This window comes from Convolutriloba macropyga, chromosome 4 (assembly GCF_964194025.1).
Source record: "Convolutriloba macropyga chromosome 4, txConMacr16.3, whole genome shotgun sequence".
NCBI classification, from domain to species: domain Eukaryota; kingdom Metazoa; phylum Xenacoelomorpha; order Acoela; family Convolutidae; genus Convolutriloba; species Convolutriloba macropyga.
The window spans coordinates 20,441,844-20,456,973 of NC_134471.1; the positions used below are offsets into that span (position 1 = coordinate 20,441,844).

A 15,130-nucleotide genomic window follows, 5' to 3' on the forward strand; every position below is an offset into this window, starting at 1 on the left:
AAATATACGTTTGAATAGCTTTTTATGGTACCCTTCTTCAGAATGAAAAAAATTCCCAAATTTTCACTGAAAATGTTACAGTGAAAAGAGCATAGTAAAATATCAACAATTTCAGATTGTGATTAATTGACACGATTTTTTTGAAGGCGAATGGGTTCATTCCTCGAGTAGTCACATAGTCATGTTAACATTTCTTGTGGCGGTTAAATAGTTGCAATACTTTACAAGTACTTCGTTTATGAGATGAACATAACATTAAACCCAGTCTTAAGCAAAAAGTAACAATCTGGATTTGCCTAATCATTAACAGCCGCTCACACCCTGATTTTATGTTTACTCGGCAGTTTGGGTAACTCGTACACTTCGAGACAAATATTTGAGAACTGCTCAGCAACTTAATGCCCTCCGGGCTTTAGTGCCCGCGAGGAAGAAAAGTCAAATGGCCGGAGGAAAAGTCGGTAGTACCAAAAATTGCACAAGACAAACGGGACTAATATAATTGCTACAAACTTCGTTTGAGAACAATTAAAAATTAGGTTGTTTTTGAACCAGATACCTCACATCATTCTTCTGATTCACTAGATCTAATCATTCTTCTGTTGACAAGGGGAGATCAATCTGAAGAAAGGTTCAGATTCGCAGATCAAATTCAGTTCTTTTCCATTCGTAGGTAGTGGTCTTCCAAATTTCCTCAAATGCACATCACCGAATTAAAAATGGTTAAGAAAAATTGCATGCTTGAAACTAATTCCACGAATTTGAAAAGTTGCATCACACGCATGCTTTCATTCTGTTAATGTTTTGAAAATTCAGGTACTTATGAGAGCATTCTGGTTTCCCTCAAGTCAACAAACCAACGCGTATTGCATTCACAGAAATGAAAAAAAGTCGATTAAATGACATACGCAAGCTTAACTCGCAGCATGAAAAACACATCTAGCACTGCTAATGGAGTCAACCTATTATGGAAAAATGTTAACTATTTTGTAATTTAATTATGAAAAAATAATTACCTAATCAGATATAAGATATCAATTTGACTATATATAGTCCAAAACAAAAGCATAAAATCATGAATACAATTTTACAGGATAGATTTATAGCACCAGAACAAATGTAGTTCAGAATGACGAAAAGGAACATCCCAGTTTCAGCCTCCAATTAATATCATGGATCTATTGCCTTGATCCAATTTTCCTGAGTTTATTTCATCGGTTCGACCTCCGTGACTGAAATATTTAAGTTTGACAGCAGCTGAAACAGTCTTTTTGATACTCTCATGAAGTTCTCTTGGGGTTAGCTGCTCATTTCTGATAACATCTCTTAAAGAAACTTCGTTTGTGTCAAAAAGACACACTTTCAAATTGCCGTCAGCAGTGATCCTGAGTCGGTTGCAACCTGCACAAAAATGGTTGCTCATTGACGATATGAACCCAAAGGTACCAACAAAACCATCTACCTGGAACGATTTTGCTGTATCATGACGATCATTTTTCAATCTCTTTATGGTTGAAAACTTGGAACAAATTCGGTCAAGACTCTCGTGCATCGGAACTAGCTTTGATGTTCGCCATTTGTTACCTGAGAATGGCATGTATTCAATGAATCGTATATCAATCGGATAGTTTTGAGTTAGTGCGACAAAGTTCTCAACTTCTTCATCATTTAAACCTCGCATAACAACACAGTTTATTTTCAATGGGAACATAGACAGTCGAATTGCTTCCCAAATGGTATTCCACACTAATTTTAAGCCCTTCCGTCTTGTGATGAAAGAATATTTCTCTTCATGTAGAGTATCGAGGCTAATATTTAAACGGTCCAAGCCGCTCTGTTTTAAGGACTCTAGCTTCGATTCCAATGCAATTCCATTACTCGTCATTCCAATGCTTTCTAATCCATCATTCTTCAACAAGTTCATTCCATGAATAATTCGAACAAGATTTGGCTGAAGTAGCGGCTCGCCACCTGTTAGCCTAATTTTTCTGGTTCCAAATACTTTCACGAAGTAACTTGCGAGATATATATGTTCTTCCGGCGAGATTAGTTTCGCCCTGGGTGTCAAGGAGACTCCTTCAGCGGGCATACAGTACTGACATCTCAGATTACACTTTTCTGTAAGCGATATTCTCAGATAGTTATGAACACGACCATATTCATCAATTAACTCTTCTTTGCGATGCTCATCGGAGATCTGTTTAGCAGTCTCCTCCGAAGCCTTTTTCAGCACGCAAGGTTTGCTACACGACGATGTTGTTGAAAATTCGATCCGACGGCAAAAATGCAATTGCATTCTTGCAAACCATTTTATTATATAATTACTCATCCGTTTCCAAGAAAAAAAACCATGCCAATTCTTAAACATTTTAAAGTCGATTAAAAGAAAGCCCCTTTCCTAAAAGGGTAGTCTGTCAACTTGGGGGCTCCAGGTCAAATCCTTTTGAAAATAATGTTATTCGATTGTGAATCAGTTTTAAGTAGACCTGACGATCAACGCAATGTTCGAAAACGTTTGTTTTTTATATCGAAACAGAATAGATCCCAAAAATTTAACAACTTTCTGACAGATACATTTTTCACTAGAAAATTGAAAACTGGCTTGCCCACCCTGAAATCATCGTTTGATAAAAACTTGGAATTGCATGTAGTTTATAAATTTACATATTAGCAATGCATTGTCCGAAAAATTAGAAATCACTAGCGGTGTTCCACAAGGGTCAGTCTTAGGTCCTCTTCTCTTCATCTTCATAATTGACCGTGCATCAGAAACTCCTCTCATTGAATATTTCGGTTTCGCAGACGACTTCAAACTGATTAGCGTAAAACAGGAAGAAGTGAAAAAGAACGTGGAAGGAATCGAAAACTGGTGCGATTGAAATCACATGACACGAAGTGCATCAAAATGTAAACTTCTCTCTCTCTAAAAAAGAACATTGTTAATTTCCTCTGGTACACATAAGAATAAAAAACAAATGGTAGAAGAGCAATGTAAATTACAAAACTAAAATGTGACATTACATTAGTAAAAAATGGCCTAAAATGCGACTATAAAATGTTCTCACAATTTAATATGTACATCATGAAGATTTAAAAAAAAATTAAAATCTAATGCTCTCCATGTTCTTCTCTTAAGAAAGCTTTCGATTTTGTTTTCAGTTCATTTTAGAAGGCAGGCTATTATAAATTGGAATGGCTGGTGCAATAGAATCAGTTAAAAACTTATCGTTCTTTATTATATATCGAACGCTATTTTTTTTACCTGTCATGTTGTTTTATTCTCAAGGTAGAGAGAGGTTCAATTTTATATGCTGGAAGATCGTTGCTGAGTAAGCGAAAAAAAAAAATAATTTGAGCAATGATATTTCAAGAGAAAAGAGAGACTGGCAATATTTAAAGGCGAAGTTTGAGATATGTGGACCGATCGTATTTTCTCCTATTAAAAACGGTTTTTATTCCCCAATTCAATTGTTTTTCTAAAGTTGTGAGTAATGACTTTTGCAACCCTATCGAAATTAAAGCGGAAGAATGTAGATGACTTATTACTAATACACTAAGCAATAAGATTTTCGTTTTCTCTGGTAAACTTTTACTTAGTGTGTTCAAAACCTTTATTCCACAAGCCATTCTCTGAAGAATCTTTTTCACTTCTCCATCAAATTTTATTTTGCTATCAATAATTACGCCAAGATACTTCACACTATTTGATTCTGCTATTCTTTCGTTGTTGATGTTCAGAACAGTATTTGTTGACCTCTTCCTGGTGCTGAACACAAAATATTCTGCTTTTTGTTTGTTTACCACTAAATGGGACTTCAATGGGACGATATTTCATCAGTGTCGGATGTAAAAAGAAAATTGTCGTCTGCATACTGAACGACCGTGCAATCTTTTTCTAAAATCTTTGCTAAATCGTTGACGTAAAAGTTAAATAATAGAAGTCCTAAGATAGTACCTTTTGGAACTCCTGTTTCAAATTCATCCAATCTGATTCAATTCCATTTAGGACCATTCTCTGAGATCTATTAAATTGGTAGCATGTTCGTCAAAACCCAAATTCTCAAGTCTCCTTAACAGTATTTTGTGGTTTATAGAATCAAAAGCCTTTGAATGATCTAAAAACGCACCTGTAACATTTTTTTTCTTGTTGAGTTCTAATCTTATATGTTCTGTCAATTTCAGTATAGCATCAATTGTTGAAATTTGTTTTCTATAACCAAATTGACTAATAGACAATAATTCGTCATTTTAATTTTCAACATTTCAGTTTTCTTATGAAATGAAATATACGTTTGAATAGCTTTTTATGGTACCCTTCTTCAGAATGAAAAAAATTCCCAAATTTTCACTGAAAATGTTACAGTGAAAAGAGCATAGTAAAATATCAACAATTTCAGATTGTGATTAATTGACACGATTTTTTTGAAGGCGAATGGGTTCATTCCTCGAGTAGTCACATAGTCATGTTAACATTTCTTGTGGCGGTTAAATAGTTGCAATACTTTACAAGTACTTCGTTTATGAGATGAACATAACATTAAACCCAGTCTTAAGCAAAAAGTAACAATCTGGATTTGCCTAATCATTAACAGCCGCTCACACCCTGATTTTATGTTTACTCGGCAGTTTGGGTAACTCGTACACTTCGAGACAAATATTTGAGAACTGCTCAGCAACTTAATGCCCTCCGGGCTTTAGTGCCCGCGAGGAAGAAAAGTCAAATGGCCGGAGGAAAAGTCGGTAGTACCAAAAATTGCACAAGACAAACGGGACTAATATAATTGCTACAAACTTCGTTTGAGAACAATTAAAAATTAGGTTGTTTTTGAACCAGATATCTCACATCATTCTTCTGATTCACTAGATCTAATCATTCTTCTGTTGACAAGGGGAGATCAATCTGAAGAAAGGTTCAGATTTGCAGATCAAATTCAGTTCTTTTCCATTCGTAGGTAGTGGTCTTCCAAATTTCCTCAAATGCACATCACCGAATTAAAAATGGTTAAGAAAAATTGCATGCTTGAAACTAATTCCACGAATTTGAAAAGTTGCATCACACGCATGCTTTCATTCTGTTAATGTTTTGAAAATTCAGGTACTTATGAGAGCATTCTGGTTTCCCTCAAGTCAACAAACCAACGCGTATTGCATTCACAGAAATGAAAAAAAGTCGATTAAATGACATACGCAAGCTTAACTCGCAGCATGAAAAACACATCTAGCACTGATAATGGAGTCAACCTATTATGGAAAAATGTTAACTATTTTGTAATTTAATTATGAAAAAATAATTACCTAATCAGATATAAGATATCAATTTGACTATATATAGTCCAAAACAAAAGCATAAAATCATGAATACAATTTTACAGGATAGATTTATAGCACCAGAACAAATGTAGTTCAGAATGACGAAAAGGAACATCCCAGTTTCAGCCTCCAATTAATATCATGGATCTATTGCCTTGATCCAATTTTCCTGAGTTTATTTCATCGGTTCGACCTCCGTGACTGAAATATTTAAGTTTGACAGCAGCTGAAACAGTCTTTTTGATACTCTCATGAAGTTCTCTTGGGGTTAGCTGCTCATTTCTGATAACATCTCTTAAAGAAACTTCGTTTGTGTCAAAAAGACACACTTTCAAATTGCCGTCAGCAGTGATCCTGAGTCGGTTGCAACCTGCACAAAAATGGTTGCTCATTGACGATATGAACCCAAAGGTACCAACAAAACCATCTACCTGGAACGATTTTGCTGTATCATGACGATCATTTTTCAATCTCTTTATGGTTGAAAACTTGGAACAAATTCGGTCAAGACTCTCGTGCATCGGAACTAGCTTTGATGTTCGCCATTTGTTACCTGAGAATGGCATGTATTCAATGAATCGTATATCAATCGGATAGTTTTGAGTTAGTGCGACAAAGTTCTCAACTTCTTCATCATTTAAACCTCGCATAACAACACAGTTTATTTTCAATGGGAACATAGACAGTCGAATTGCTTCCCAAATGGTATTCCACACTAATTTTAAGCCCTTCCGTCTTGTGATGAAAGAATATTTCTCTTCATGTAGAGTATCGAGGCTAATATTTAAACGGTCCAAGCCGCTCTGTTTTAAGGACTCTAGCTTCGATTCCAATGCAATTCCATTACTCGTCATTCCAATGCTTTCTAATCCATCATTCTTCAACAAGTTCATTCCATGAATAATTCGAACAAGATTTGGCTGAAGTAGCGGCTCGCCACCTGTTAGCCTAATTTTTCTGGTTCCAAATACTTTCACGAAGTAACTTGCGAGATATATATGTTCTTCCGGCGAGATTAGTTTCGCCCTGGGTGTCAAGGAGACTCCTTCAGCGGGCATACAGTACTGACATCTCAGATTACACTTTTCTGTAAGCGATATTCTCAGATAGTTATGAACACGACCATATTCATCAATTAACTCTTCTTTGCGATGCTCATCGGAGATCTGTTTAGCAGTCTCCTCCGAAGCCTTTTTCAGCACGCAAGGTTTGCTACACGACGATGTTGTTGAAAATTCGATCCGACGGCAAAAATGCAATTGCATTCTTGCAAACCATTTTATTATATAATTACTCATCCGTTTCCAAGAAAAAAAACCATGCCAATTCTTAAACATTTTAAAGTCGATTAAAAGAAAGCCCCTTTCCTAAAAGGGTAGTCTGTCAACTTGGGGGCTCCAGGTCAAATCCTTTTGAAAATAATGTTATTCGATTGTGAATCAGTTTTAAGTAGACCTGACGATCAACGCAATGTTCGAAAACGTTTGTTTTTTATATCGAAACAGAATAGATCCCAAAAATTTAACAACTTTCTGACAGATACATTTTTCACTAGAAAATTGAAAACTGGCTTGCCCACCCTGAAATCATCGTTTGATAAAAACTTGGAATTGCATGTAGTTTATAAATTTACATATTAGCAATGCATTGTCCGAAAAATTAGAAATCACTAGCGGTGTTCCACAAGGGTCAGTCTTAGGTCCTCTTCTCTTCATCTTCATAATTGACCGTGCATCAGAAACTCCTCTCATTGAATATTTCGGTTTCGCAGACGACTTCAAACTGATTAGCGTAAAACAGGAAGAAGTGAAAAAGAACGTGGAAGGAATCGAAAACTGGTGCGATTGAAATCACATGACACGAAGTGCATCAAAATGTAAACTTCTCTCTCTCTAAAAAAGAACATTGTTAATTTCCTCTGGTACACATAAGAATAAAAAACAAATGGTAGAAGAGCAATGTAAATTACAAAACTAAAATGTGACATTACATTAGTAAAAAATGGCCTAAAATGCGACTATAAAATGTTCTCACAATTTAATATGTACATCATGAAGATTTAAAAAAAAATTAAAATCTAATGCTCTCCATGTTCTTCTCTTAAGAAAGCTTTCGATTTTGTTTTCAGTTCATTTTAGAAGGCAGGCTATTATAAATTGGAATGGCTGGTGCAATAGAATCAGTTAAAAACTTATCGTTCTTTATTATATATCGAACGCTATTTTTTTTACCTGTCATGTTGTTTTATTCTCAAGGTAGAGAGAGGTTCAATTTTATATGCTGGAAGATCGTTGCTGAGTAAGCGAAAAAAAAAATAATTTGAGCAATGATATTTCAAGAGAAAAGAGAGACTGGCAATATTTAAAGGCGAAGTTTGAGATATGTGGACCGATCGTATTTTCTCCTATTAAAAACGGTTTTTATTCCCCAATTCAATTGTTTTTCTAAAGTTGTGAGTAATGACTTTTGCAACCCTATCGAAATTAAAGCGGAAGAATGTAGATGACTTATTACTAATACACTAAGCAATGAGATTTTCGTTTTCTCTGGTAAACTTTTACTTAGTGTGTTCAAAACCTTTATTCCACAAGCCATTCTCTGAAGAATCTTTTTCACTTCTCCATCAAATTTTATTTTGCTATCAATAATTACGCCAAGATACTTCACACTATTTGATTCTGCTATTCTTTCGTTGTTGATGTTCAGAACAGTATTTGTTGACCTCTTCCTGGTGCTGAACACAAAATATTCTGCTTTTTGTTTGTTTACCACTAAATGGGACTTCAATGGGACGATATTTCATCAGTGTCGGATGTAAAAAGAAAATTGTCGTCTGCATACTGAACGACCGTGCAATCTTTTTCTAAAATCTTTGCTAAATCGTTGACGTAAAAGTTAAATAATAGAAGTCCTAAGATAGTACCTTTTGGAACTCCTGTTTCAAATTTATCCAATCTGATTCAATTCCATTTAGGACCATTCTCTGAGATCTATTAAATTGGTAGCATGTTCGTCAAAACCCAAATTCTCAAGTCTCCTTAACAGTATTTTGTGGTTTATAGAATCAAAAGCCTTTGAATGATCTAAAAACGCACCTGTAACATTTTTTTTCTTGTTGAGTTCTAATCTTATATGTTCTGTCAATTTCAGTATAGCATCAATTGTTGAAATTTGTTTTCTATAACCAAATTGACTAATAGACAATAATTCATCATTTTAATTTTCAACATTTCAGTTTTCTTATGAAATGAAATATACGTTTGAATAGCTTTTTATGGTACCCTTCTTCAGAATGAAAAAAATTCCCAAATTTTCACTGAAAATGTTACAGTGAAAAGAGCATAGTAAAATATCAACAATTTCAGATTGTGATTAATTGACACGATTTTTTTGAAGGCGAATGGGTTCATTCCTCGAGTAGTCACATAGTCATGTTAACATTTCTTGTGGCGGTTAAATAGTTGCAATACTTTACAAGTACTTCGTTTATGAGATGAACATAACATTAAACCCAGTCTTAAGCAAAAAGTAACAATCTGGATTTGCCTAATCATTAACAGCCGCTCACACCCTGATTTTATGTTTACTCGGCAGTTTGGGTAACTCGTACACTTCGAGACAAATATTTGAGAACTGCTCAGCAACTTAATGCCCTCCGGGCTTTAGTGCCCGCGAGGAAGAAAAGTCAAATGGCCGGAGGAAAAGTCGGTAGTACCAAAAATTGCACAAGACAAACGGGACTAATATAATTGCTACAAACTTCGTTTGAGAACAATTAAAAATTAGGTTGTTTTTGAACCAGATACCTCACATCATTCTTCTGATTCACTAGATCTAATCATTCTTCTGTTGACAAGGGGAGATCAATCTGAAGAAAGGTTCAGATTTGCAGATCAAATTCAGTTCTTTTCCATTCGTAGGTAGTGGTCTTCCAAATTTCCTCAAATGCACATCACCGAATTAAAAATGGTTAAGAAAAATTGCATGCTTGAAACTAATTCCACGAATTTGAAAAGTTGCATCACACGCATGCTTTCATTCTGTTAATGTTTTGAAAATTCAGGTACTTATGAGAGCATTCTGGTTTCCCTCAAGTCAACAAACCAACGCGTATTGCATTCACAGAAATGAAAAAAAGTCGATTAAATGACATACGCAAGCTTAACTCGCAGCATGAAAAACACATCTAGCACTGCTAATGGAGTCAACCTATTATGGAAAAATGTTAACTATTTTGTAATTTAATTATGAAAAAATAATTACCTAATCAGATATAAGATATCAATTTGACTATATATAGTCCAAAACAAAAGCATAAAATCATGAATACAATTTTACAGGATAGATTTATAGCACCAGAACAAATGTAGTTCAGAATGACGAAAAGGAACATCCCAGTTTCAGCCTCCAATTAATATCATGGATCTATTGCCTTGATCCAATTTTCCTGAGTTTATTTCATCGGTTCGACCTCCGTGACTGAAATTTTTAAGTTTGACAGCAGCTGAAACAGTCTTTTTGATACTCTCATGAAGTTCTCTTGGGGTTAGCTGCTCATTTCTGATAACATCTCTTAAAGAAACTTCGTTTGTGTCAAAAAGACACACTTTCAAATTGCCGTCAGCAGTGATCCTGAGTCGGTTGCAACCTGCACAAAAATGGTTGCTCATTGACGATATGAACCCAAAGGTACCAACAAAACCATCTACCTGGAACGATTTTGCTGTATCATGACGATCATTTTTCAATCTCTTTATGGTTGAAAACTTGGAACAAATTCGGTCAAGACTCTCGTGCATCGGAACTAGCTTTGATGTTCGCCATTTGTTACCTGAGAATGGGATGTATTCAATGAATCGTATATCAATCGGATAGTTTTGAGTTAGTGCGACAAAGTTCTCAACTTCTTCATCATTTAAACCTCGCATAACAACACAGTTTATTTTCAATGGGAACATAGACAGTCGAATTGCTTCCCAAATGGTATTCCACACTAATTTTAAGCCCTTCCGTCTTGTGATGAAAGAATATTTCTCTTCATGTAGAGTACCGAGGCTAATATTTAAACGGTCCAAGCCGCTCTGTTTTAAGGACTCTAGCTTCGATTCCAATGCAATTCCATTACTCGTCATTCCAATGCTTTCTAATCCATCATTCTTCAACAAGTTCATTCCATGAATAATTCGAACAAGATTTGGCTGAAGTAGCGGCTCGCCACCTGTTAGCCTAATTTTTCTGGTTCCAAATACTTTCACGAAGTAACTTGCGAGATATATATGTTCTTCCGGCGAGATTAGTTTCGCACTGGGTGTCAAGGAGACTCCTTCAGCGGGCATACAGTACTGACATCTCAGATTACACTTTTCTGTAAGCGATATTCTCAGATAGTTATGAACACGACCATATTCATCAATTAACTCTTCTTTGCGATGCTCATCGGAGATCTGTTTAGCAGTCTCCTCCGAAGCCTTTTTCAGCACGCAAGGTTTGCTACACGACGATGTTGTTGAAAATTCGATCCGACGGCAAAAATGCAATTGCATTCTTGCAAACCATTTTATTATATAATTACTCATCCGTTTTCAAGAAAAAAAACCATGCCAATTCTTAAACATTTTAAAGTCGATTAAAAGAAAGCCCCTTTCCTAAAAGGGTAGTCTGTCAACTTGGGGGCTCCAGGTCAAATCCTTTTGAAAATAATGTTATTCGATTGTGAATCAGTTTTAAGTAGACCTGACGATCAACGCAATGTTCGAAAACGTTTGTTTTTTATATCGAAACAGAATAGATCCCAAAAATTTAACAACTTTCTGACAGATACATTTTTCACTAGAAAATTGAAAACTGGCTTGCCCACCCTGAAATCATCGTTTGATAAAAACTTGGAATTGCATGTAGTTTATAAATTTACATATTAGCAATGCATTGTCTGAAAAATTAGAAATCACTAGCGGTGTTCCACAAGGGTCAGTCTTAGGTCCTCTTCTCTTCATCTTCATAATTGACCGTGCATCAGAAACTCCTCTCATTGAATATTTCGGTTTCGCAGACGACTTCAAACTGATTAGCGTAAAACAGGAAGAAGTGAAAAAGAACGTGGAAGGAATCGAAAACTGGTGCGATTGAAATCACATGACACGAAGTGCATCAAAATGTAAACTTCTCTCTCTCTAAAAAAGAACATTGTTAATTTCCTCTGGTACACATAAGAATAAAAAACAAATGGTAGAAGAGCAATGTAAATTACAAAACTAAAATGTGACATTACATTAGTAAAAAATTGCCTAAAATGCGATTATAAAATGTTCTCACAATTTAATATGTACATCATGAAGATTTAAAAAAAAATTAAAATCTAATGCTCTCCATGTTCTTCTCTTAAGAAAGCTTTCGATTTTGTTTTCAGTTTATTTTAGAAGGCAGGCTATTATAAATTGGAATGGCTGGTGCAATAGAATCAGTTAAAAACTTATCGTTCTTTATTATATATCGAACGCTATTTTTTTTACCTGTCATGTTGTTTTATTCTCAAGGTAGAGAGAGGTTCAATTTTATATGCAGGAAGATCGTTGCTGAGTAAGCGAAAAAAAAAATAATTTGAGCAATGATATTTCAAGAGAAAAGAGAGACCGGCAATATTTAAAGGCGAAGTTTGAGATCTGTGGACCGATCGTATTTTCTCCTATTAAAAACGGTTTTTATTCCCCAATTCAATTGTTTTTCTAAAGTTGTGAGTAATGACTTTTGCAACCCTATCGAAATTAAAGCGGAAGAATGTAGATGACTTATTACTAATACACTAAGCAATAAGATTTTCATTTTCTCTGGTAAACTTTTACTTAGTGTGTTCAAAACCTTTATTCCACAAGCCATTCTCTGAAGAATCTTTTTCACTTCTCCATCAAATTTTATTTTGCTATCAATAATTACGCCAAGATACTTCACACTATTTGATTCTGCTATTCTTTCGTTGTTGATGTTCAGAACAGTATTTGTTGACCTCTTCCTGGTGCTGAACACAAAATATTCTGCTTTTTGTTTGTTTACCACTAAATGGGACTTCAATGGGACGATATTTCATCAGTGTCGGATGTAAAAAGAAAATTGTCGTCTGCATACTGAACGACCGTGCAATCTTTTTCTAAAATCTTTGCTAAATCGTTGACGTAAAAGTTAAATAATAGAAGTCCTAAGATAGTACCTTTTGGAACTCCTGTTTCAAATTTATCCAATCTGATTCAATTCCATTTAGGACCATTCTCTGAGATCTATTAAATTGGTAGCATGTTCGTCAAAACCCAAATTCTCAAGTCTCCTTAACAGTATTTTGTGGTTTATAGAATCAAAAGCCTTTGAATGATCTAAAAACGCACCTGTAACATTTTTTTTTCTTGTTGAGTTCTAATCTTATATGTTCTGTCAATTTCAGTATAGCATCAATTGTTGAAATTTGTTTTCTATAACCAAATTGACTAATAGACAATAATTGCTCACTTTGTAGGAAACTTGTGATCTGTGAACTGAACTCTTTTTCAAAATTTTTGACAGAGCAGAAGTGACAGAAATAGGTCTATAATTGAGTGGGTCTTCGGGATTTCCTTTTTTGAAGAGTAGAGTTACACAAGATTTTTCAAGATCTTCTGGAAATTTTCCCTATGATTACTTAGATAGCATAGTGGTTCTGTTAGCGCTGCTTTAGCATCTTTTGTTGCCCAAGCAGGTATGTTTAAATGACCGAGTGGTTTACTCGTATTCAATGAATCTATGAGCACAATTGTTTCCTTGGATGTTATATATCGGATTGTGAAACACTTTCTCGGAGCAGATTTAGGAGAAATGTTGTTTGTTTGTTGTAAGCCAATGAACTATCCTAGAGTAAAAATCTTTTATTTAGAAGATTTGCAATTTTCATAGGCTTTGTTATCTTATTACCAAAAATGTTTAATAAATAGTGAATTCTTGTTTGACTCTTTTCTTTATTACAAAATTCTTGAATGAAGTTTCACCTGGCTTTTTCACTGTTTAACTCCATAAAACTTGAGAGATGTTGTTTTTCTTTTTGGCGAGATAAATCTTTTTTAGTTTTGTTACCTCTAATTTTTGAAAAATGTTTTTTTTCGTTCCTCACATAGCCATTTTTCTTGAAGCAAAAACTTTGGTTTGTCTTTTCTAATATAACAGGCATTAATTGGCGCATATAGTGCTAATGCTCTTTCAATAATTCTTTGAAATTCTAATAACCTCATATCTCCCGTTACTGCACCGTAAAAGTGTCTCCAGTCCAAATTTTCAATAAAATTTTGGAACGCTATGGCTGAATATTTTTTTTGTCAAAAAATGTTTTCTTTGTTGTTTTGGATTTTAGCATCACTGATTTAGGAGCTGTGATTGTTGCAAAATGATCAGTTTTCAAAATTTTATCTGCCACTGTGCCTGTTTCCTAATCGTCTGTTATAATGTAATCAATAAGAGTTGAAGATGAGTTAGTCATTCTTGTAGCATTATCAGTATTCGATGGTTTAAGATCATATGGAGAAATTACAGATTCTAGCAAAATTCTGTTGCAATTTGCAAAACAGTTTAGGTTTCAGACTCCAGCAATTATAGCAGATTTTCCTTCAGCCACAGCAAGATCAATTCCCAAGACCATATTTCCAAAAACATCTTTGCAAGTGTTTTTCGGGACAGTATGACAAAATTAGTAAGCATTACTTTTTTTGTGCTCAACTCAACCCATAAACTTTCAAAATGTGTATCCCGAAAGCAGTTGAAATCATCGTGGAGACGAGGTTTTTAAAAATTTCGGAATGTACATTATAATACCACCATATTTTGTTTTTGTTGTTTGGATGCGATCTTTTCGAAAACAGACAAAGTTTTGCTTATCTACATGCCAAAAATCTTGTGGATGATTTTGTGACAACCATGTTTCACTAAACACATATATGCAGTTGTGACCAATGTCTTGAATGAGTTCTTTCAACAGCAAGTGTTGTCCAGCTAAATTTCTGTTGTTTTGATGTTGATTTTTTTTCTGGATTCAAATACTTCTAACTTTTTCATTATATGTGCATATGGCAAAATTGGTCCCGGGTTTATTTCGATATCATCAGTTTTTAGTAGAAAACGAAAAAAGCCTCACTAAAAAATCGGGAGCTAGGAGAGGTTGATTGTCAACGGGACCTTGGTTTGATTGTCTCTAAAAATCTTAATTGGAATAGCAACTGTAATCACGGGTGTTTGAAAGCAACAAAAGCCTTGTACCAAAAGAAGGAAGCATGACCGACAGCGCCTCATTAAAAAGTAAATTGAATGCCTACACTGTCTATGTCGTACCAATACTATCATACTGTTCTCAGCTTGGCTCTCAAACAGACAGCAGATGGAGGAAATTGAAAACCTACAAAAACGAGCCAATTCATGGATACTAAGTGGAAGGAACTGCACCTACAAAGAAAAGCTAATAGCACCTAATCTGTTGCACCTAAGCTTGTATGTCGAAATGCACGATTTACCTTTACTATCGTTACTTGAAAATAATTTTGACATCAAAGTAAACTTTGAATACCAAGACTTTGAAAAGACTAGACAAAACGCAAGAGGGGAATGAAAATTAAAAGAAATCGTCTAAGGAAGACTAATGAAAAATTCCTTCACAGAGCCAAACTAATTTACAAGACCTTTTCCAAAGTTCCATTTAATTCCACACAACTATCGAGCAAAAAAACTGTGAGTGACATCTACTGGAATTTCTCCAAAAAATGACTTTAACAACAAATGCAAGTGGAGAATTATATGTGAACATGGGATGTGCAACCCGCAA

At 34.8% G+C, this 15,130-nt stretch overlaps 3 protein-coding genes across 3 annotated transcripts; all 3 read right to left on the minus strand.

The window, feature by feature from the left end:
• Window positions 1–975: 975 nt before the first annotated feature.
• Window positions 976–2,972, minus strand: LOC142338309 (uncharacterized). Its single transcript, XM_075387997.1, has one exon. It carries the CDS (start codon window positions 2,363–2,365, stop codon window positions 1,151–1,153), a length of 1,215 nt encoding a protein of 404 aa, XP_075244112.1. The 5' UTR covers window positions 2,366–2,972; the 3' UTR covers window positions 976–1,150.
• A 2,282-nt stretch (window positions 2,973–5,254) lies between these two features.
• Window positions 5,255–7,251, minus strand: LOC142338310 (uncharacterized). Its single transcript, XM_075387999.1, has one exon. The coding sequence runs from the start codon at window positions 6,642–6,644 to the stop codon at window positions 5,430–5,432; it is 1,215 nt and encodes a 404-aa protein (XP_075244114.1). The 5' UTR covers window positions 6,645–7,251; the 3' UTR covers window positions 5,255–5,429.
• Window positions 7,252–9,532: 2,281 nt separating this feature from the next.
• Window positions 9,533–10,906, minus strand: LOC142338311 (uncharacterized). The gene has a single exon (XM_075388000.1). It carries the CDS (start codon window positions 10,881–10,883, stop codon window positions 9,708–9,710), a length of 1,176 nt encoding a protein of 391 aa, XP_075244115.1. The 5' UTR covers window positions 10,884–10,906; the 3' UTR covers window positions 9,533–9,707.
• Between the last annotated feature and the right edge of the window lie 4,224 nt (window positions 10,907–15,130).

Excerpts from the sequence above, each read along its gene's own strand:
- LOC142338309 (XM_075387997.1), bottom strand. The coding sequence starts at position 2,365 with ATGTTTAAGAATTGGCATGGTTTTTTTTCTTGGAAACGGATGAGTAAT.
- LOC142338310 (XM_075387999.1), bottom strand. The coding sequence starts at position 6,644 with ATGTTTAAGAATTGGCATGGTTTTTTTTCTTGGAAACGGATGAGTAAT.
- LOC142338311 (XM_075388000.1), bottom strand. The coding sequence starts at position 10,883 with ATGAGTAATTATATAATAAAATGGTTTGCAAGAATGCAATTGCATTTT.